This window comes from Oreochromis niloticus, linkage group LG22 (genome assembly GCF_001858045.2).
Source record: "Oreochromis niloticus isolate F11D_XX linkage group LG22, O_niloticus_UMD_NMBU, whole genome shotgun sequence".
Taxonomy (NCBI): Eukaryota; Metazoa; Chordata; class Actinopteri; order Cichliformes; family Cichlidae; genus Oreochromis; species Oreochromis niloticus.
The window spans coordinates 12,135,318-12,157,637 of record NC_031985.2 but is presented as its reverse complement, the minus strand read 5'-3'; the positions used below and the strand labels follow the sequence as shown (position 1 = coordinate 12,157,637).

The 22,320-nt window shown below is 39.9% G+C and overlaps 1 protein-coding gene across 1 annotated transcript; it reads left to right on the top strand.

The window, feature by feature from the left end:
- The first annotated feature begins 1,083 nt into the window (after nt 1-1,083).
- On the top strand, nt 1,084-8,586 carry trhrb (thyrotropin-releasing hormone receptor b). Its single transcript, XM_003447272.5, has 2 exons — nt 1,084-2,663; nt 5,188-8,586. Exons 1-2 carry the CDS (start codon nt 1,881-1,883, stop codon nt 5,611-5,613), a joined length of 1,209 nt encoding a protein of 402 aa, XP_003447320.1. The 5' UTR covers nt 1,084-1,880; the 3' UTR covers nt 5,614-8,586.
- Nucleotides 8,587-22,320: the final 13,734 nt, after the last annotated feature.

Genomic DNA, 22,320 nt, shown 5'->3' with positions numbered 1-22,320 from the left:
ATTCATAAGAATAAGACAGCAAGGACTATTTCTGTGAAAGAACAAGCGCAGAAGGACTGAAGCTTCAGAAGATTTTTTTCTGAATAAGAAAATTAAAGGTTTAATTAAACAAATTAAATCTTTGTGAATCTGATAGCAAAAGGTTTGAGATGCACTGAAGCTACAATAAGCACAGAGGTAGGAACGGTAAAGTGATGTATTTATGCTGGAAATCATGCAGAAGACACAGAGTAGGATAATCCAAAGCAAAGAGGCTACCTGTCGAATGAAAATAAAAAGGGGAAAATAAAAGTTGTAGTGTGACCCTCCCAGAGCAAAATCCACTGGAGCCCTGGTGGAGGACCTGAGGAGCACCAGTGTGTGGGGAGGTTAAAAGAAGCATGTCTGCGGAAGGGTACAGAAAAAGCGGGGTGTACTTTAACAGAAGTGTTCATCTCTTAAATCTTTCCATTACAATTCATTCACTGATCCATCCATCTTCAGCTACTTCACTTCAGAGCTCCTCTGGCGCCTATCCAATCTGTGATAGGACAAAAAGCAAGCTACACCCTGAACAGGTCACCAATCTGTTGTAGGGCTGAGAGACAGACAACCATTCACGCCTACAGCCAATTTAGTGTCACCAATTAACCCAGCATGGATGCCTTTGGACTGAGGGAGGAAGAGATCCCTAAGAGAACCCATGATCAAACAGGGAGAATATGCAAACTTCACATGGAGAGGTCGAAGGATTCAATACCAGGACAACTGTGATGACCACTGCACAAACATATGTCCATTATAAACAGACAACAATGGATATAATTTATATATTTTTCTGCTCAGCTGACTTGACATTTATTTTTGAGTAACTGTAAACCTGGTCACACCCATATTTATATACCACAAAAGATTTCACGCACAGAGTTTTCAGGCTGCAGCTGTGATATTGCTGATAAAACAAGTGGAGTTTTGTTTAACGATTAAAATTAATTAAAATTAATTAAAAGAAAATATATATATATATATATATAAAAAATAGGGCTGAATAATTTACCACGACCAGAGATTTGGTGTCAAAGCAAAACATTTTAAGATGGAAGTTAAAGGGGCTTTCATGGGGACTCAAACGAAGGACTCATTTTTCAATGACGCCTTCTTTTTGCACATGAATCACGGGAATTGTTTTCTGAATATGTTCGGCCATACTCCAAAACAGCATGCACTTTTGCTACCTCCGCCTTCAGCTTCACCTGGAAGCGTGTACATGCTGATTAGCGCTATCGTAAAAAAGAGCGCCGTTCCTTAAGTTTAAGTGGCAGGCTGTTGCGCAAGACAGCAAATCAACGAACTGTGACAAATTAGTACATGTTTTATTCATCTTTATGAGCAGCACCACTAACACTGATTCATGCAGTGGTAATAATAAAATATCTGATAAACAGGAAAACATTTATGTTCTAACACTTTGCCGCTTGGCCAGCTGGTTTTGTTGATGGGGGAGGTCTGGTTTGGAAAATGTAATCATGGGCTAATCCCTCGCATGCGTATGAGAACTCGTGCCAAAAGGAAGGCTCAAAAAGCAAACCTCCATCTGTCCGCCAGGCACAGTTGTTCCGACGAGAATAAGGTAGCGCGTCGCCTTTTACGCACAGCACTGCGGCGGAATTAAAGCAGAGTCCGAGCAGCTCTTTGTCACTTCGTCGTTTTTCAACCTGCACCGCAAGCTTTCGTTTGTCCTTTACTTTTTTGTGTGCGTTTCATATTGACTTTCCAGACCTGTAAAGTTTTTGGACTTCTAACTTCTATCGCGCGTAAAACCAGGCTGGTGCGCGAGAACACTGCAAAGCCTCTTTTTTAAAAAAAACAAATTCCTTATTTATTTGAGCCTTTTAAACGAGATGGAAAACTTCACATCAGCTCCATTGGAGAACAATACTTTACCGACATGGGTGGACCACAGCATTCAGTACAAAGTGATAAGCAGTTGTCTGCTCTTCATGATTTGTGCTCTAGGAATTGTTGGCAATGTTATGGTGATCCTGGTGGTGCTCACTACCAAACACATGAGGACTCCCACCAACTGCTACCTGGTGAGTCTGGCTGTGGCTGACCTGATGGTGCTCACAACGGCTGGTTTGCCAGCTATACCGGAAAGTATCTTTGTATCTTGGGTGTTTGGCCGCTATGGGTGCCTTTGCATCACCTACTTTCAGTACCTCGGGATCAACGCCTCCTCTTGCTCCATAACAGCTTTCACTATCGAGAGATACATCGCCATCTGCCACCCGATTAAAGCCCAGTTTCTGTGCACGCTGTCCAGAGCAAAAAAGATCATTTTGTTCGTCTGGGCTTTCACTTCCATTTACTGCTTGATGTGGTTTTACCTGTCAAACATCCAGGAAACGGTGTACAAAAACATCACTATCGTCACCTGCGCCTACAGAGTTGCCAGGAAGTTTTATTTACCCATTTACTTTTTTGATTTCGGCGTCTTTTTCGTGCTGCCGCTGCTGCTCTCCGCGGTTCTGTACGGCCTCATCGCCAGGATCCTCTTCCTCAACCCGCTCCCCTCCGACCCTAAAGACAAGAAGAAGAACGGACACAACAACCACGCCATCAACAAGAGCACCAGTTGTAAAAACTCTCGACACTCCAGCTCCACCGCGACCTCCCGCAGACAGGTGGGTGGTGTGTGAGAGCGTGGGGAGGATGAGAGCCAGGATGTTTTTACTCTGCTCATTCAGCGAGAAGTTGCAATTTATTCGCACGGGGTCGTAAAATTATTAAATTATAAATGAATGAATAAACCTAGTCACATTCTACAATCATTTTAATGCCACTTATTAAAAGACAAAGTGAATATTTTAAAGTAATTAGGAGTGGAATTAGTTGTCATTGTCAGTATAAAAAAGCGTTTTTAACATTTCTTCATTAAAAATAACTATAATTATAGTGATTGTTTTGTCAGTTCATTTGATATAAGCTCTACAACATGTCAAAACTGAAGGTTTCTTGGGAGTGCAATCAAAAACCCAAAGATGGACTTCTTATTCTAGGATTGCAAAGAAATAAAATGAAACAACTTAACGTTCTCATGAAAAATAGCAAAAGATAAAAACAATGACCTCATCACAATTACAAATTTTGAATGTTTTCCACACCATAAAGATAGCCTCTCGTGTGTTAGAAGTACCTCTGCAACATCATTTAGTATGCACAGGAAATGAATATGCAAATTGAACCACACCTCCCACCTTAGCCTCTGCTGCTGCAAGCCTCACTCAGAAGTGCTCTGGAGAGAATAGAAAAGCACCGTCCCTCATGGAAGTGTGTGTCAAGTGTGAGAGGAAAACCCAGCCCTTCATTTAAAAATCAGTAGGTTAGGAACACAGAGTGGGTACTCGTTCCACGAGTGACAAGAAAAAAAACAAAAACTGAATAAATAAAATCCACAAAGAATGAAGGAAAGCATTTAAACTGATTAACACTTGCAACAAAGCTTTTATTTCACTCACTGAGTTCTCACCAAGTGATGTTACCTTCACTTCACCTGTGTCGTCTCTCGTCTTCTCCCTGTTTGACAGTTTCACTGAGACACACACACACAAATTATGAAACAACGGGCAGCAAAACAGCAGTAGAGACTCCCACAGTGAGCTGAAATGAACCAAGTGCACATGCACAACATGAACTTTTGGCTTGTTACATAAATCTTATTCTGTACTGCCAGCTTTCATAAGCCAGCTCCATCCCACAATCTAAAGGGACTGGTTGGTTGTCTGAATCTGTTATTTTGAAGCTGTTATTCATATACTGTAATTACAATGTGATTTAAAACTTGTTTTATATATTTATTATAATGTGTATATTAAAGAGGTATTGAACGCTGGGGTCAGATTACACAATTTTTGCCTAATTCTGGACAACATGTCTGTAATGGGGTTACCACAAAGGAAGAGATTGGCAATGATTCAACAATCAGAAACCCTGCAAAGTCAATAAAAATCAGCAAATGTATTGACAACAGAGGGAACAGCCAATAGCAACAAATACTGGGCATATTGGTCAACTTAAAAGCAAGCGATTGAAGCGACTACCCACTGGACTGAAGGATACTGTTGAATGACATATGGCAGGGTTTACCTGTGCAGCAGGAGCCTAGAATGACTTAGGACAGAGCCAGCTACAAAGTGATGCATTTTAGATCATGTTATATATGAACAGGGTGATTATAGACATTGCACATATCAAAATGTTATCTTGTATCGGGTGTCATAACGGATGAAAACTGATGCCCTGTCGCATCGCCCTAGCTGAGAAAGGCTAGCTCATTTTTGATGATGGGGCGGGAAAATGAAAAAGCCAGTAATGTATAGTCTGCTTCGGAATTTTGTGTTCATTTTCTTTTCTGGAAATCACTCACTCGGCCCAGAGCGTATTGAAGGGAGCCAATCCACTTCCCACAAATTCCTTTCTACAGAATCTGACTACAGTTCAGCCACAGGTGCAGCAGAGGGCGCTTATTCAATAAACATGAGTGGAGAGGAGCTGAGATTTTAAAAAAAAAGCCTAAATAATATTTTAGTTGTTGCAAAATAAAATAATACAATTACAGTTAACAAGTCAGACTCATAATCATTGTGCTAATGCAGTTCTGGTCCGTGATGATTTAGGAAAGGATACGCTCCCTTGGCTTTGCTCACTTACAAGCATTTCTCAGTACATGTTAGAAATGTAGTTAAACCGTGTGTGTATATGAAGTGTCATGTTGTGGTGGTTGAAGGTTATGTTACCAGGAGGCTGCTGCTAGAAATACTCTACTTCTGCTGCTGGCTTCATGCCTGAAATCAACAAAGCGTAGGCTGAAAGTAGCTCCCAGAGTGTGACAGGCAAAAGGCTCGTGGAAAGGTTTTTAATTAAAATCAAAATGGAGCTACATTTATTATCACAACCTCTTCTATCTCAAGCAGAAGTTCAGAGAGTGGGAGTTCTTGAGTGCTTAGAAGTTTTCTTTCCTTTCACATCATCCTCAATGTTAAAGACAGCAAGCACGACGGGTTGGTTACCAATGAGTAGTCCGTCATATCCCTTGGTTGAGGTGACACTGAACATCATAACACACAAGAAATATTGTGTGATCACAAGCCAGCATTAATAAATAAAAGCAGGAGCAGTTCTCATATTTCTCCTTCTTCCCCACTGCAGGTGACGAAGATGCTGGCAGTGGTGGTAATCCTCTTCGCCCTGCTCTGGATGCCGTACCGCACTCTGGTGGTGGTCAACTCCTTCCTGGACAAGGCCTACTTGGACACCTGGTTCGTACTTTTCTGCAAAATCTGCATCTACCTCAACAGCGCCATCAACCCAGTCATCTACAATGCCATGTCTCAGAAGTTTCGTGCCGCTTTCCGCAAGATCTGCCGCTGTGGGAGGAAAGGCTCGGATAAACCCGCCACCTACAGCGTGGCCCTCACCTACAGCGCTGTCAAGGATACATCAATGGTGGAAAGCACTGATCACTTCACGACCGAGCTGGAGGAGCTCACTGTCACTGACGAACTGCTGTCTGATCAGAAAATGATGTTTCCAGACCCCTGTGTCTACGGAAAGGTGAACTTCAGTGACAAGTGAGGTTTTCTTTGAGGCCAGAGAGAGTTTTTTTGGGGGGGGGGAAAGGGTCAATTGAGAATTAAAGACTTTGAAAATGTTGCTTAATGGAGTCTGTCAAGTGGAAGTATTGTTTTCTGAGTGCTTGCTTACCTTTCAAAGCGAGGCTGCTGAAGCTAGAGATGTAAACACAGATTGCAGCCAGTGATGCGTAACAGCAGGCTTTGGAGCGCAAAGCCAAACATACTCTTCATGAGGCGTGATCCCGGACATTGTAAAGCCACCAACACTGACAGATAAGCACTCTCATCACTCAGCTGTTATCTTATCTTTCCCACATAATATCAGGTATATGAGTCAACAACCCATGAATGCGAACGACAACACTGTTCCCACTTCAAATACACAGTGTTGCGTTATAGCTCCGATCAGCACCGACTCAATTCTGATCTTTAAGCCTGAATGACGCAACAAGGCACGTCAAGAGGAAATAAACTGAACTTGAATGCTCAGAGATCCTGTGAAGAGGTGCTGTCAATAAACTGGCCTTGACGCATTTATTTTCACCCACAAAGCCGGCGATCGGTACGTTGTACCAAAGAATACCAAAGGCAGAACAGAATTCTTCGAGCGGAATTTAGTCTTTATCATTTGATTCCCCCCACTGTTTTTTTTTAAACTCATTGTGCTACTGAACATAAAATTTAGGATGAGTTATTATTATCAGCTTCACTCACACTTTCAGTTATTCTGAGAAATAAGGTGAATTATCATACCTGCCCACCCTCCAAAAAAATCTTCACCCTATGGAGCTTTAATAACTGCATGCCTGCCTCCCTGATGTTTTCAAGGCAGGTGGTCCATTAAAGGGTGAGTCACACATGAACCTTCACTGACAAAACAGGCCCTATTTTTGCTGTGAAGGACACGTACAGTGTGCAGCCTCGAGCACAATGTAAAACCAAGACAGATTTGGCTGTGAGTGCTCTGCAGGAAGGGAATTTGCTGGGAGTTTTTTTTTTCTCCAAGGACAAGCATTCACCGACAGACAGGGGCTGCAGAACTATATAAAGCACTTAGTAACTTGAATTCAAAAAGTGCCATAATGCCATTTATGTGTTATCATGTTTCTAAAAAGGCATATATCATAAAGAGTTTATAAGTTCTAACTAAAGACTTTACTTAGAGGCAAGACGTTTTTATACAGCTTTTAATTTTAAGAACTTTTGGGCTACCTTATCTATAGCTCTAAAGTCTTGTTAGTTTTTTTTTTTTTTAAATTAAACCCCATGTTTGATTCTACTGATGGTCAGCATTTATGTTTGCTTTCTGTTATTATTGTTCTTTGACATATTTTTGCTTTTTGGTGGTAGTCTAGCATCGCTGTGGAAGATTTCAGATGGGTGCAGGAAAGAAAGCATTGCAGGTAACTTTACAGTTCGGATTGTAATTACATTATATGGACAAAAGAAATGGAGTACACACCTCTTGATCTTTGAATTCAGGTGTTTTCAGTCTCATTGCCACAAGTGTCGAGATCAAGCACCTAGTCATGTAATGTGCCTTTACAAACACCTGTGAAAGAAGGTTGTTCTACAGTGTGCCACCATTGCAGCATGTCAGTATGTGAAAGAAAGCACAGAAACCTGGCCATGAAGTGTCAGACCAGTTACAGAGCAGGCTTTCTTAGTACCAAGGTTCATAGTTTTTAAATGGGATCGTGAGATTGGTTTCCATGGCCTAGCTGTTGGTGGAGGTGTAATGTGTAAGTGGTCCGGTACTTTTGTTCATATAATGTATATCTGCAATCTTAGCCTAAAAAACTAACCAGGCAAAATCAAAGCACTTCTAAGAATGGAAAGTATTTTGATCAGTGAGCCAAGCATACCTGGGACAAAGTTGTGAACCACCGACAGGCTGAATATTTGATATTACAGAAGCCAGCAAACATATAACTGCATAACATTAGTGACAGTTATAATGGTGATAAATATACTGAAAATAAAAGTGGGCCCAGGATACAGCCTTGAGGAACACCACAATTAAAATGTATAAATGTTCATTTTCTATGGCCAAACAGAAGGTTCTGTGGAAGAGAAGGAAACTTCAAAGATGAATTCCCTGAAAATGTAACACACACTTAACATACCCTTTTTATATGCCTTACGGACTTTTCCTAAATGATTACTTTATTTTACTTTTTCCATGCATTAGAAACTGCTTTGAATTTTTCTTTGAGCAGCAGCAGTGGTGGTTCTAAACCTCAGTGTTAGATACTGTATATGTACAGTGCCACAGAGATTTGGTGTAACATATACGATGTGGTGATATAGTTTAGCTGCAGCATGGTGATTTCAGGCTGAGGCAAAGTGAATTCAGTGTTTTGTTCTGTGTTATGTATCCTGTGAACTGTGGATTTAACAAACCGTCGCTTTGCTCATCCCGCTTCTGGTTGTGAGAGCCGTCAGTGAGCCGGTGAACACTGCTGGATGGACGTACTGAATACTGAAGATGTGCTGATGTTGTGTGGCATTTTCTGCCAGATCAGTGACTGTTGACTATTTTCAGTCTGAGCACTGTCTGCCACACAGGGAAATATAATTGGGTAGACACAGCAGAGGAAGAGCGGGTTTCATCACTGCTGAATGTGGAAGATAGCAGCTAGTTTTAATATTGCATATGCATCATGTATCAGTGGATTAATGCATTTGTGTGTGTTTATGTCCCACGTGTTTTTAAAGTGCTTGTTATTTAGGGCAACTCGTTTGCATATCTTTATGATACTCTTGCGTTCACTATTGCACATTCAAAGTTTATTAATATTACTTTGTGATGTACTATTTGGAAGCTGCTGCTTTGATCTTGCTTCTAATATTATTGTGGTCCTGTGAATATGTTTGATGGCTCTCTAGAAATAGTTCATTTGTAATTTTTTTTTCCTTGTGTCAAAATAAAGTTATTTCTGGAAATAAAGTAGTGTATTTTCCATGTGTCAAAGAGGCATTCTAGCTTTATTTTCCCCAGAGAAATTGTGCAGGTTTCTGAGAAAATCCTAAACAGAAGGTGAACAGAGGACGATTTAATTTTGGGGGGGCGGGGGTCACATAATGGGTTGTTTGTTTCTGTGTCATGTATAGCAATATATAATACACACATATATATATATCTATATATATATATAGATATATATATAGATATGTATATAATATAAATTTAGATAACTCTATAAAAGTAGAACAAAAAAAATCGTGATTTCAAATGAAATGATGAGAAATTAATTCAAACATCTCCATTAGTGTAGCTAAAACTGATTAATTTTAGTTCTCTTTAGCTGATTTAGGCCACTGAGTCAGTTTGTTAGCTTTGTGACTGATCAGCATTTGCACATTTATTTCACAGGCACTGGCCATTGATGACAAAAAAATACATCAGTGTCCAGTGGTTCTGTTTTAAAAAAAAAAAAAAAGAAGTAAAGTAAATTATTAATAAATATTCCCATGTTACCAGCAAGCTAGTAAATGTCCACTGTGAAAGTAACAGAAAATAATCCCCTTACCTTTTCAGACTATTTTAGCTCCTATTTTTCAGCCCACAATTTTACTATTTTGGTCTCTAATATCATCAGCCTCATTTCTAGCTAATGAACATAGTGGTTTGTGTAGCAGCTAATGATCCGAAATTAGGGTCAATATTGAGCTTACATTTAGAAAGTGCCCCAAAAAAACAACTTCTAATGAGTGCTATTATCTGCTAGATGTGTACCCGTGATACCGCGACCCATGAATACATTAAGAAAAAACTGATACCAAAAATCACAGTCATTTCATTCAAAGCTGCTAAGCTGCACATACACTGCTTACAAAAGGTACACAGATGTTCCACATGCTTCCCAGTTTTGGGCCCATTCAGCATGCTTGTATTTTTCCAAGTCAAACCTATAGAAAGCAAGCAAAAGATTCCTAACTGACAACGTCCTTTTGGCTCCCTGCACACATGAATTAACTTCAATAAAGCAACAGTGCAACCTTAGACTACTTACAAAAGTAGCCATAGTCACATCATTAGTTTCTTTCCACTTTAAAGCTTTAAACGTAACATTTTAATCACCTCTATGTTGGTTTTTTGGAGCCAAAAGTTACCATATTTGGACAAGAAGCTGGAGTGCTATGTTAACAGCTAAAGCTAGCATTTTTTGTTAGCAAGATGAATTCATTCATTGTGTGGCTGCAGCACAAAGACACAACTGTAACAGTCACAATGGTGTGGTGTCTCTTTAAGACAATGTAAGGTAAGGGTTAGTGATGTCAGTATGCACCACTGCCCTCTTTGGAGTAAGAGAGCAACGAGCTTGCACATGAGTGTATAGACAGAGACGGGCCTTACATCTTTTACGTCTCTAACAATTTGCAACGTTATGGGTTGTAGGAACACTGTGCTTCATGTATGGTAAGCAGCAGCCGTTCAACCGGGCCTTGTAAGGTTGATGAAGAGAGTGTGCATTAAAGGACAAGCACTGTGGGATTCCCAGTACCAGTGTAGTCATGAGTTTTTCTGACTGTCCTCCTAAGTGTTTCTACTGCTCCTCTCAACCACTGAGCACGACCCACATTACAACTTGCTAACCAGTGACAAGTTCAAGCTCAAGTTTTACTCACCAAAATGAAGCAAATAGTTCCTGGACTGTCCGTATGGTACACTACTCCACATTATTATTTTTCAAACTACAGACATCACAAACACAGTCAAGAAATCTCAGCCAGCAACTCAAATTACTGGTTGTGAAAGGTTGTCAAAGTCAATATTGAAATTGCCGACATTACTCTAGTCTAATATTTTTTTTTCCTGGCTTCTGTCAACCAATCAGTTTTCATCACTGACCTTTTTTTTCTGATGAAAACAAGACAATAGCTAAATAAAAACTAAAAAACATTAATGTACAAAGACAAAAACTATGATGAAACTATGATGACATGTACTGATACTTTCATCAACACATACAAATCAGATAAAATATTCTTGATAGATGAGATCCAATCAGAACTAATTAGGCTGTGCAAAAAGGCGGAACAAGTTTAGAGGTGGTCAGTACAGAAGTAAACTCTGCAGTGAGGTTTTGTTTTGTTTTTCTCAAAAATGCTATAACTTGCTCCCATGCTCCCTGTTTCCCATGAAAACATGACAAAATATCAGCATCCTGGGAGAGAAGAGTAGATATGGGCACATTTCTCATTTTATGTCAAGGAAAACAAGATGCTATGTAAACTCTCATCGGTAAAAATACGATAAACTTTAACATTTTATATTTCAGAAAAATTTGATACCTAAATTGTGGCTAAAACTAAGTGATGTTTTAGTCAAAAGACTATGACTGCAGCCTATCAGCCTCTCTTCTGTGTGCTTTAAATCTCAGGGCTCTTCTGTCATTATGAAGTCATCAGTCATCTGTCTGCTTTCCTCAGTGTTAGTCTGCTTTTCTGTTCTCTACATCACTACCGCTTTCCCACGCTGTCAGTCTCGATACTGTCATCATTATTGTAGTCCAATCATTTTCTTGCCCGCCTTCTTTGGGCCAATCAGCTTGCTCTTTGTGTATTTTAAATACGTGGTCCCCATCATTTTGCCTTTCAGACTCTCATTCATGCAACCCACCTCCTCCCCATTTTCACCTCTCAGGCACCTCGGTTAGAGCTCCATCCAAGCATCAGTTTTTATCTTCACCACCAGCATCTAGACTCCCGACGGTCCTGTCCTAAATCCTATCCCAACTGGGATTCCACTCTGCCATGATGGGTCATCGGAGCCTAATCGCCAAATACATTAATTTCTCTATCTTAATAAATCATGTTAAATTGTTCCAAGTGATCTCTCCTTATTGAACTACCTTTCAGACTTTCAATCCTGCATCCTGCTTCACACTATTCATTCAGAGCTCCACCACTAACATCTTGACTCAGACGCTCATGCTCTAATTCCAGTCGTCGCTTTGACTCTGTTCTGCTGTGATATTTTATTGGAGTCTAATTGCCAAATAGCATCAATCAAATTCTGTATCTGAATAAATCACATTCATTTCTTCTAAATGGTCTCTCCTTATTTAAATATAGAGCAGACTGTACATTTTTTATTTCTACTGTAAGTTCATTTAACATGTTAGTGTATGGGCACTGACTGCAGTTTTCAGCACTTTGCATTTGCATCATTTTTCAGGCTCTACAGTATAAATTGTCAAGGCTTTCCAGAAGTTATTGGACTAGATGAATCAAGTTCTGATCAATCCATCTCATTTGCTGAGTTTTAATGCACAGAAAAAAATGTACAGACAGTTATTTTCCGGTGATTGCATATGTAGAATAAATAGTTTTTGGCCAGTGGGCTGTAATAACACCGTTTCGTAAATACACTGATACATATGCTGTTCCTGGATGCTGGTTTCTTCCAGGTTATCTACAACAACTTTTGAAAGTCAGTGTTGAGATTACAGCTTTTTGTGACGTGCCCAAGTGTATACATAAAAAGGCGCTACATATATTCCTGCTGTATTAAAGGTGCTTGTGAATAGTGCACATGATTTATTTCACATAGTGTTTTGACTTTCACACACAGCTCAATCAATAGTAGAAATAAATGAGCTGCTCAGTATGTTAATGTGTCAAACCACAGCGCTTACCCAACTCATCATACAACAGACATCATAACGACACTAATTTACATTCTCTTTGGCAGCATTTGGACATGAGATATACCTCGAGAGCATACATGAGAAGATAAACACAGCACTTCTCTCCAGTAAATTTAGGGTCTGTCATCATGTCAAGCATCTCCGCAGTCTGGGAGACATTTCACGTACACGCTAATTTAACGCCATTGCCAAGAATAAACTGCATGAGGCGAATTTCAAAAAGGCTCCATACAGTTTCTCTGGAGTGTAAATAATGTTTTGATGTGAGCCTAGCCTCCTGTGATCAGATGATCCAGATCTGCCATCAGCTCCAGACTCGGAGGTGAGAATGGCTATAAAACACCTCAGAAAGAAGACATTAACCTTTGGCCAGTTCCCTGATGAAGCCCTGTCTACAACCACGAAGGTACAATGGCTTTTTCCCAGGATGACTCATTTTAAGGATTAGTTCACCAAACTCACAAAAAAAATGAACCTCAGTATTTACCACTAATAGATCTATGTACTTTTATACTTCAGACAGCCTTAGCTCTCACGTGTTTTACTAGATATACAATAGAAACTGTCATCACCCCATCACAATGGAGGTACACCAATCAGCTCCTGTGGCCCCTTTATTGAGCTCTGGGGAGTTTGGATGACAGGTCGACACCTTTGGCTTTTTCTCATATTTCTTGAGATGTTGCTGAGCAGTTATTGAGGTGTGACAGGGCCAACTGTCCAACTGCCATGGAGACTGTTATCATAGGTGGGTGTTACGTGTCAAAGAAACAGCAGAAAACTTCCCTGCAAGAAGGTGATCATTTCATTTTACCTGTCAGTCAACCAAATTTGTGTGTCGTGCTTAAAGCATTGCAGGTTGATTTTAATAAGTCCTGCTAACTTCAAAGCAAACATTAGCAGTGCTAAATCTGGCATTTCTGTTGAGAGGCTGGTTTAGCTTTCAGTCACACAGACCTAGTGATCAGTTGGTGATCCCCGCCCCAAGGCTTGGCCGGTGGCTGCTGCAGGTTCGTGGCTGTTTCCAAGTGACAACACTCACAAAAACATCCGACTTTTAAAATTTGAATCAAACTGCTGCAACCAATATGTTTCCAAAACGTACGACTGGAATTTTAAAAGAAAATCGTCTCTGTTTACTGGTTTTTGGCTTTGCACTTTTAACAGTTTCACTACCACTCCACAGGAAATTAGCAAGTGCTCGCAGACAAATTGGCATCTTGGGTAACCATGAAAATCACGCTAGAGGAAAGGACAAAGGATTAACCATTAAGTCTCATTATCCCACTATCTCATACTTTAAAAAAAAAATTCATGGAGGAAACATTGAACATTACTGGTTCCCAAAAGAAATGTTGTTAGAAGCAAGACTGCAGGGTAGATACTGACAGCAGTAGATGAAAAATATCCTAGAATTTGGATTTTCTGACCTTCTAAGGAACCAGACCAGCACATAAATAAGATCTTGTGTACATACATCCACTGGATTCAGAAATCTGAGACATGGTAAGCCGACTGTAAGGACTGACCTGCACGAAACAGGTTTTCTGTTTTTTCCTGTAACCTGGCTCAAAGTAAAAGCCCCCATCTGTGCATCTGCAATCAATATCAGTGTGTTTACCAAGTAGCTTTTACATCACCTGTAATGATCTGACATGTTTTGTGCGACTGTGGAATTGATCGGTATGCTGCGTAGGGTTAGAAGGAAAACCATACTGCAATTTACTTGAAGTAGAAAAGAAAAAACGAGCAGTCTTTACCCTCTACATTTAAACAAAAGCGACAGAAGCCAATGTTTCCTCCAGTGTGAGCATTCTTACAATAGACGTTTTCCACGTCACTATCATCCTGTGCTTTCAGCCACTAACTGTGTGCAGCCATTTTTGAGATGTAAACTTTACCTCAAGAAGTAAATTTTTTTGAAACTTCATCCTGTAATCAGTCAAAAAGACATTACTTTGCCACCAACTGACAGGTGATTTCTGAGAACCGCAGAGGCAAATCTCCACAGCAATTACCCATTAGCAACAAGGACACAATCAAAAACTGTAGATTACCACTTAAATCACGCTCCTTGTGTGACAGGATATAATTATCAGGCAGGCAGCGGGATGCAGGCCGGGAATTAGATGAATCACATTAGTGTCCCTCTGGAAGCTACATAGCAGCGTATAGGCTGGATTTAGCTTAATCAAGAGTCAAAACAGACAAGGTGCTGGGAGAGTAAAGTTATTAGACAGAATGATACAAAAAAAATGCACTGAAATACATGATACAGTTAGAGCAAATGAAAATAAGAAAAAACGGGCAGTGAAGGAACATATGCAGGTAAATGCAGTGATAAGAAACTTTATGGCTCATTAACTCTGAAATGAATGTGTTTATGCACAATAAAACGAGGTCGTTCTGTGATAATGGGACTGTAAGGTACATTATAACACCGCGGACTGAGACAGCAACAAAGACAAGGGGTGGTGTAATTGCAGCTCTCTTGCTGCAAGCGTGCAGCCTTCAGCTTTTATGAATAATTGCATGTAGAAGAAAACGAACTTCACAGAACGCCTGTTCAAAGAGAAATCGCTTATTTTCTGAAAAGACTGAAAAGACAAAAATATTTTGTGTTAAACAGCTTCGGTGTTGAAACCATGCGTTGTAAAAACTGGACAGTGAAAGGACCGAAACCTTTAATGAATTTGCCACCAAGTATTGCTTACTGGTCAACCATCCAAAGCAACAGACAGTAAATAAGGGAGGTGAGGAAGAGAGTGTGGGCTGGGTGGAGACAGGTAACGAGGGTGATTTGTGACAGGAGTGAAGGTGAAGGTTTAAAATATTGCAGTGAGACCTTCAGTGGGATTGACTGAGATGGACACGATTAGAAATGAGTACATCAGAGGTACAGCTCAGGCTGAGCAGTTTGGAGACGAAGGTAGAGAAGCATGGCTGAGGTGGTTTGGACATGTGCAGAGGAGGGACAGACTGGATATACTGGAGAGATGATGTTGAATATGAAGCTGCAAGGCAGGAGGAAAAGAGGAAAATCACAGAGGAGATAGTGGATTTTTATTCAATAATGTGAAATAAGACCTGCAGAGGGTTGGTGTGAAGCACATGATAGCAACAGTGTGAGATGGAGGCAGATGATCCAATGTAAAAATCCCTAAAGGGAGCAACTACAAGAAGAAGAATACTAATATACTGTGTACACATCAGTGAGTCACAAAAAAGACATATTTCTTTATTACAATAAGTGTGAGCTCCCAGTCATGGAAACAAACACCATCTGGAAGCCTGAAAAAACATAAAGAGATGTATTTAAATGATGGATGTAGCCATCACAACATCACCCAGTGGTTTCGGGAATCTGCATTTTGATGCCTCGGTGTCAGTTTTTTGGCTGCCACCATGTTGTTATTGTTTTATTGTTTTGATTATTTTTTTGTTTCTTGCTTTTTTTTGTTTAGTTTGAACTAGAAGTTACTACATTTGAACACAAATGTTATGCAGGCTCAGAAATACACATACCTACTAATTAGTAACAGATTAATAAAATACCATAATTCCACTCACAAAAACTGAAGCACAAACCTCATGCATGATCTATATGCACACTGCAAGCCATAGTATATGTCTGACAATTACACTAAAACAGCACAAACACAGTTCAGTGACTCAAATTAGTGCAGATGCGGACTTGCAGATAGCAATCAGCTACACAGCCTTTTTTTTTAGCACACTTGCCATGTCTAAGGATTTTGGGACTGAAGAGTAAAGAAGACATAAAGCTGTCCTTGCATCTTGTTTTCTGTTCTTTTTTGATATGTTGTCTTTAAAGATGCTTTAGTCAGCACTGTGGAACAATCAAATTACTATGCAACCCCCATACGTCTGCATATGAGTATGCAACTCTGCAAGCAAGATCTTAGCTATCAGAAGCTTTCCCTTTTCTGTTTGTAGTCTGTGTTACATTGCTCAATCGCATTTGAGCAGGCTTTATATTGTAGATTAAAAAAGTTCCCTTGAAAAGCAAAAGGATGAGAGTATTTGAAGAAATTCAATCTCAAAGCCTTCAGTTCTCATCTGAAGACAATTTCCCTTTTTATTTCCTGTTTGTAAATTTATCTACATTCACAAACACTGACGGGAACAGAAAACAGGAAGTCTTAGCCTGGATATCTACCGGCTTCACTGACAGATTATCAAGATGGTAGTTGGAGAATTTCCAGATTGATTATTTTGTGCAGTGTCAACGAGGCAGAAAATCATCACTTTACTGTGCAGCTCTCTTAACCTCCTAAGACTCTTTATCCCCATATAGGTTTTTCTCCATCTTATATTTCTACTTTGTTGAGCAGTGCTGGCTTTATTGTGTTATTCTGTAAAACAAACCCATTGTCTCCATATGCAAACACACTGTTAAAAAAAGAAGTGCGTAACAACATAATGAAGTAAAACCTTCCTGTTCAAAGATGAAGCAGAGGTTTTCATGTAGCAGGTTCAGCTAATCTCACACAGCTTGGAGAGATTGAAACTGCGCCCCAAACATGAGGTCAGGTCACAGGAGGGTCAAGCTTTACAGAGCTCCAAACAATCAGTCAGCTGTCATTCATTTACAGCTAGCTCATAAACACATCAATTGCTGGTGGAGAATGAATACTGAAATGTCCTTAGATGGCCAGAGAGATAGATAGAAATGACTGTTAATGCTGCTCTGTAAATACTGGACTTGTAAATAAGTAACATTTGATCCTGATAAGTTGGTATGTTATTGCTGTCTTTACAGTCTATTCCAACCAGCAGTGGAAATAGCTCCAGGTACAAAAACCTACTGTGAACATGCATTTCAACTCAAAATGCACTCAGAAATGATTTGCAATGACAAACTAACAATACTCAGTTTTTCCTGTCCATTCCAGTCTATGTGTGAGAAACTGGCAAAAGGTCAAAAATACAGCCTTTTTTTCTCAACACAAAACATAAGTTCATTCAGCGTACATGATTATTACATTTTTATCCAGGATCCTCTAAAACTCTGACTGTTGACCACAGAGGCTATGCCATTACAAGAAGAAGCATTTGGCTCCCTAAATATATTTGTAAAATATAAAATACTAAAAACAGAGAGCTAACGGGGTTAGCTTGGCTTAAAAAACAAAAACATTTTAAGGCGTTGCTTCCAGTTGTTATGCTAAATTAAGCTTGCTGACCTCTGCATTTCAGTGCTATTGACCTTCTCATTCACTTTTTTTTTAGACTGCATTGTTGTATGTAATGAGCATCCATGCTCTCCTGGTCATCGGGGCAGAAGTCCAAGTAGAGATGCCCAGACTGTCGCCTCCTTGGCCGCTTCCTGCAGCTTTTCTCTGGGGACAGCAAGATGTTCACAAGCCAACCCAAGACGCTGAACAAACCACTGAACTACTTCTTAAATGTTAGTCTGCAAAATGATTACAATGAAACTGATTGGGTCTTTGATAGAGTCTACAGGCTATAATTTTCTGTGATTAAATCAATAATTTCACTTAGAAAAACTGGTTTGTAAAAACTCTTTCAATGAAATTTGAGATCCATTAATTAAAAACCGAGTAATCTGCCTCATTTCAAGTTGATGGCACTTTCTGTGGTGATGTAGCATTCACCGTCCGTAGACAGACGATCATGCAGGTATGACATCAGCGACTCCCTAATTATTTTCATCCATGGATTGATGCCATCCGGGTGGAGCTCCATTCATTACCAAAGAATGTGCAATCAACTCAGGACTAATTTACCTACACAAATCTCCTGCCGGGGAAGTATGTGGGTTTGTTTGTTTTAATTGTTTAATCATTTAAAAAGGTGCCAATTACACCTGCAGAGAAGTGCGTTTCCATCACGAGGAGCTGAGCTTTAATCACAACCCAATTGTTTTTGTTTTTTCAAAACCTCTCAGATCTAAAACTGACAAATTAATGCTGTTACCATATACACCAGCGCTCTATTTGAAAGAGATAAGCCTGTATTTAACTGAAACTTGATCTTTTTAACTTACTTTAATCTACAGGGATTAGAGTAAGTCACTAACACGCTGAATGTATTTTATGTATTGTATGTTGTGTATCCACCCTCTGCAAATCGCTACCTTACCATGGTGGAGTAGTTTGTGTATCCCTGGGATCCCAGGGGCTATGTTCTCTGGGGGCTTTTGCCCCCCAGTAGGGACTCCCATGGCAAACTGGTCCTGGGGGAGGGACCAGACAAAGAGTGATTCAGAAGACCCCTATGAGCAGGGGTCCACATAAGTGGTCCGCAGGTGCGCATTCGCTGTCAAAATAAAAGACGCGCATAAGAAGTTGCAACTTCTTATCTGGTGCACGTCTTTTATTTTGACAGCGAATGCGCACCTGCGGACCAGTTATGTGCACCCCTGGCTATGATTATAAAAACAAGGGAACAGTTCAGCCTGCCCGGGAAATGTTTTGCCTTTGTTCTGCAAGAAGCTGATCGTTATACAAGGGCACAAAACCCTAAAAAGGATAAGGGGCTAAGCTGCTGGGTGATTACCTGTCTGTACAATAAAGATGGATGTAGCTTCTTGGAATGGAGAGTATAAAACATGGACGTGACCACCATTTTCATTTCTTGGAGCCAGAACATACCTTATATGGGTGAAGAGCTGGTACATCAAATTGCCAGCTAAAGCTAGCAGGCTTGGTTTGCACGAAACATTCATAAACTGTACTGTTACACATGTTGGTCAACTAGAACTAACATATGCTCTAAAAGCCATCAAAAGAAAGAACACATCAAAGTCCCTGATTTTGACATGGGAGTCTCAGTTTGAGGCGTCATGACCAGTGGGTTATGTCACACTGGCTATGTCCATCTTTTATATACAGTTCGTGACGATAGACCATAACGCATAGACACAGCCACTGTGACGCCATTGGCCAAAGCCATCTTGGTTTTCTGGAGTCTAATGTCATATTTGAATGAGTTTTTCATCATATTTAGATGAGAGAGGGAGCACTAAGACTAAGACACAGACACAGATATTGGCTAATTAAACTTCAACACACAGCACACCATATTATTTGGCTGATCACTGCATTAATAAGTTTTCTGTCACGCCAATGTGATGCTGTGTATTGTTTAGTACCTCTGTTTCTGCATTTTTGCTGTGATGTGCTATACTGTACGTCTTGGTCATCCACAATAAAAAAATACAGCTCTCATAATGCAGTGTGTTAATGTGCCAACATATTTCTGCACTGCAGAGCAAAGCACAGATTCATCTAATTGTGCAAACTCCTCACAATGACCCTGTATCTACTTCTTGTGCTTTTCTTCTGCAGTGAGTTACATTTTAATCAGTTAACCTTGAAGAGCAATTTCATAAAGCAAATTATTTTAACCGAGCGTTATAAAAAGTTATTTGAACTGAAACGCTATACGTCTCTGTAGCCTGCCACCACTGCACCCCCCTTATTGTCTTTCCTATTTCATTATGATTGTATCCGTCTCTATATATGAATGAGTGTGCTCTGGTGGCGAAATATGAGTCAGATGCATGTCGCCGTCTCAGGAAACTTGATTTTAATTTAGAGCCAGACTGACCCTGCAGCGAGTGAAACTCATTCAGAGGAACTGATTAGATTTTTACCAAATTTATTGCTGTTAGTCACGGAAATGCTCTTTTAATAACACTCCCCAAAATCTCAGTTTATAAACTCAGGTGGTGTTTACCTGAAGACGGCAATATTAAGGTTTGGGAAATGTAGACTTTGAGCAGTTACAGTTTCTCATTCTCTAATTCTCTGCGGCTAGATGGCTTGACAACATGTTTTTTTTCTTTCTTTGTGTCTGAGTAAACACACAGCCCATCCTCAGAGACATTAGCAGCTTTGACAGGCTGCCTTCAAGTAATCTCGGGATGCTGGTACAGCTAATAAAAACAAGCGGTGCGTCCTAATGCAATTGCACACAAATAATTAAATAAAAACAGAGTGAAACTGGATTTTCCGGAGCAAAACAATTATATAGAAACGAGAAAAAGTTGATTACCCACAGCCTATTGTGAGTCTTTGTAGAGTCAAGGCAAATGGCTCAAAAGCGTCAGAACTCAAGGGAACCGAGGGCAGAAATTGTGGATAGTCTTTATAAAACTGCCCATTGTGAGAAACAAGCTAAATTGCTCAGGCAAACTGCTTTAACTCTGTAGCTTCATTAAGACGTGCGGCGTTCATCAGTCGTTCCACTTCATGCAACACTGGCAATCTCAAGGCATCAATATAGGTAATACCACGACTGGTTAGAGCTATTCTCCTATAATTTGTGAAAATTCACAAGTTTTACCAGACAACAAGCAATGACTGGCTGATTTCTGATTATTGTTACGTTCAGTTGAACATGAAGAGACACTGATATAGATCCATTTCTCACAGAGGCTAAAGGTAATGTTGTGTTTAAGCTTTTTGCTTTTTCAGAGGCAGTCCTTTATAAACCTTCATTCTAAAGCTTGTGCATCTCTCTCTCTGCTTTTTCTTGTGTTACAATCACAAAAACAGCAAGCAGACCATCCCATTCTTTTTACAGAAAAGTCCATTAGTGTCTCTCTTGAACCTTTGCGTATTTCTTGGTCGATTGTATGAGTGGCCTTCTTCAAGGTTTCTTAAAGAGGAGGAAGAAAAGGTTACTGCTGAACAAGCAGCGAGGCAAGACTCTAGCTTTGCCATAAAGATGTGAAAAATTTACAGCTAATGCAAACGGCAGCTTTTCTTGTGTTTGATGCTGGAGAAAATGCACAAAAGTTTCCATAACTCCATTATCCTGCTCAGATTTCTACAGTTTAATACATCAGAGGAAAAATATATCAGATACAAAATATAGTCGAGGCTTGTATGACAAGAACAGCATTTCCATTTAAATGTTGCCCAGCTTAAAAAAAACGATGAGAAAAAAAAGTCCCTTTCGAATACGACATGATTGCATTTTTAGGCCTCTTGAGATTTTAGGCTTCAAGAATAACCACTCTGTTCAAGATTGAGGCTGATGCAACAGAAGCCAGTGTGATGTGTGAAACATGTTTATGGAAATTTATGGAAATGAATAACAGCCTCTTTCATTTTTCTGATGATTGCAAACGAGCCAAAGAGAGGGATTTCCTCACCGTTCACATCCTCACTGACCATCTGACACAATACTACAACCAAGCAGCCTCCAATGAATCACTTTTTCATTATGAGAAATTTACACCATCCTGTTAAAAGAATGTATTTCATGGATTAAAAAAAGTCAGTAGAAATGCAGAAATATATGTTTTTAAGTCGTCAAATATAAGATCTGATTTTTTCAGGGTAGATGCAACTGGTAAAGCTCAGGATAACTAATGGCTCAATCGCACTAGAGTAAAATTAGGATAGCAACCTCTTGAGGTTTTTTGCTGTCAGGCACTGATTACAAGTAGTTATAGCATACAAAGGTGGATGGTGTTCAATCATCAACCTCTTGGAAAACAATTTTGATTGCAAACCAGTTGCACAGGTTGCCTAGTGGGAGGCAACTTGTCTCCAAACAATCGCGGTCCGACTCGGACTGACTGCAATACGTCTCAGACAGACTAGCGAAGATTTACAAATAGTTGCAGGGTCTGCCTGCACCAATGGGAACAACTCATCTGTGAAGTCTCTTTGCAATAGGAGACTCAATTATACTGGTTCAAATCTGGCGATATTCGTACATAAAAGTCTCCATGTCATTTTGCAATCTTAGCCTTGATCTGCAGCAAATACAAATCTATTTGTGGAGGAATTTCTGTTTCAAATCTATGAGTCTGTATATATTTAATATGAATTTCTGTGCATGCAGATGGCAACAGATTTGCAATTTTTTGCAAATCACAGTTAACAGTGCTCGCTGCATTATCACAGATTCCATGTAAATGCCAGCCTAACCCCATTCAACTGACAGCAGAACGACTCCATCTTATTCCTGTATTTAGTGCAACAGACCTAGCCAAGGCCTTCGAAGCAGCGATTTCAAAGGCAGCAAAATCACAAGTTCATTGCACACGG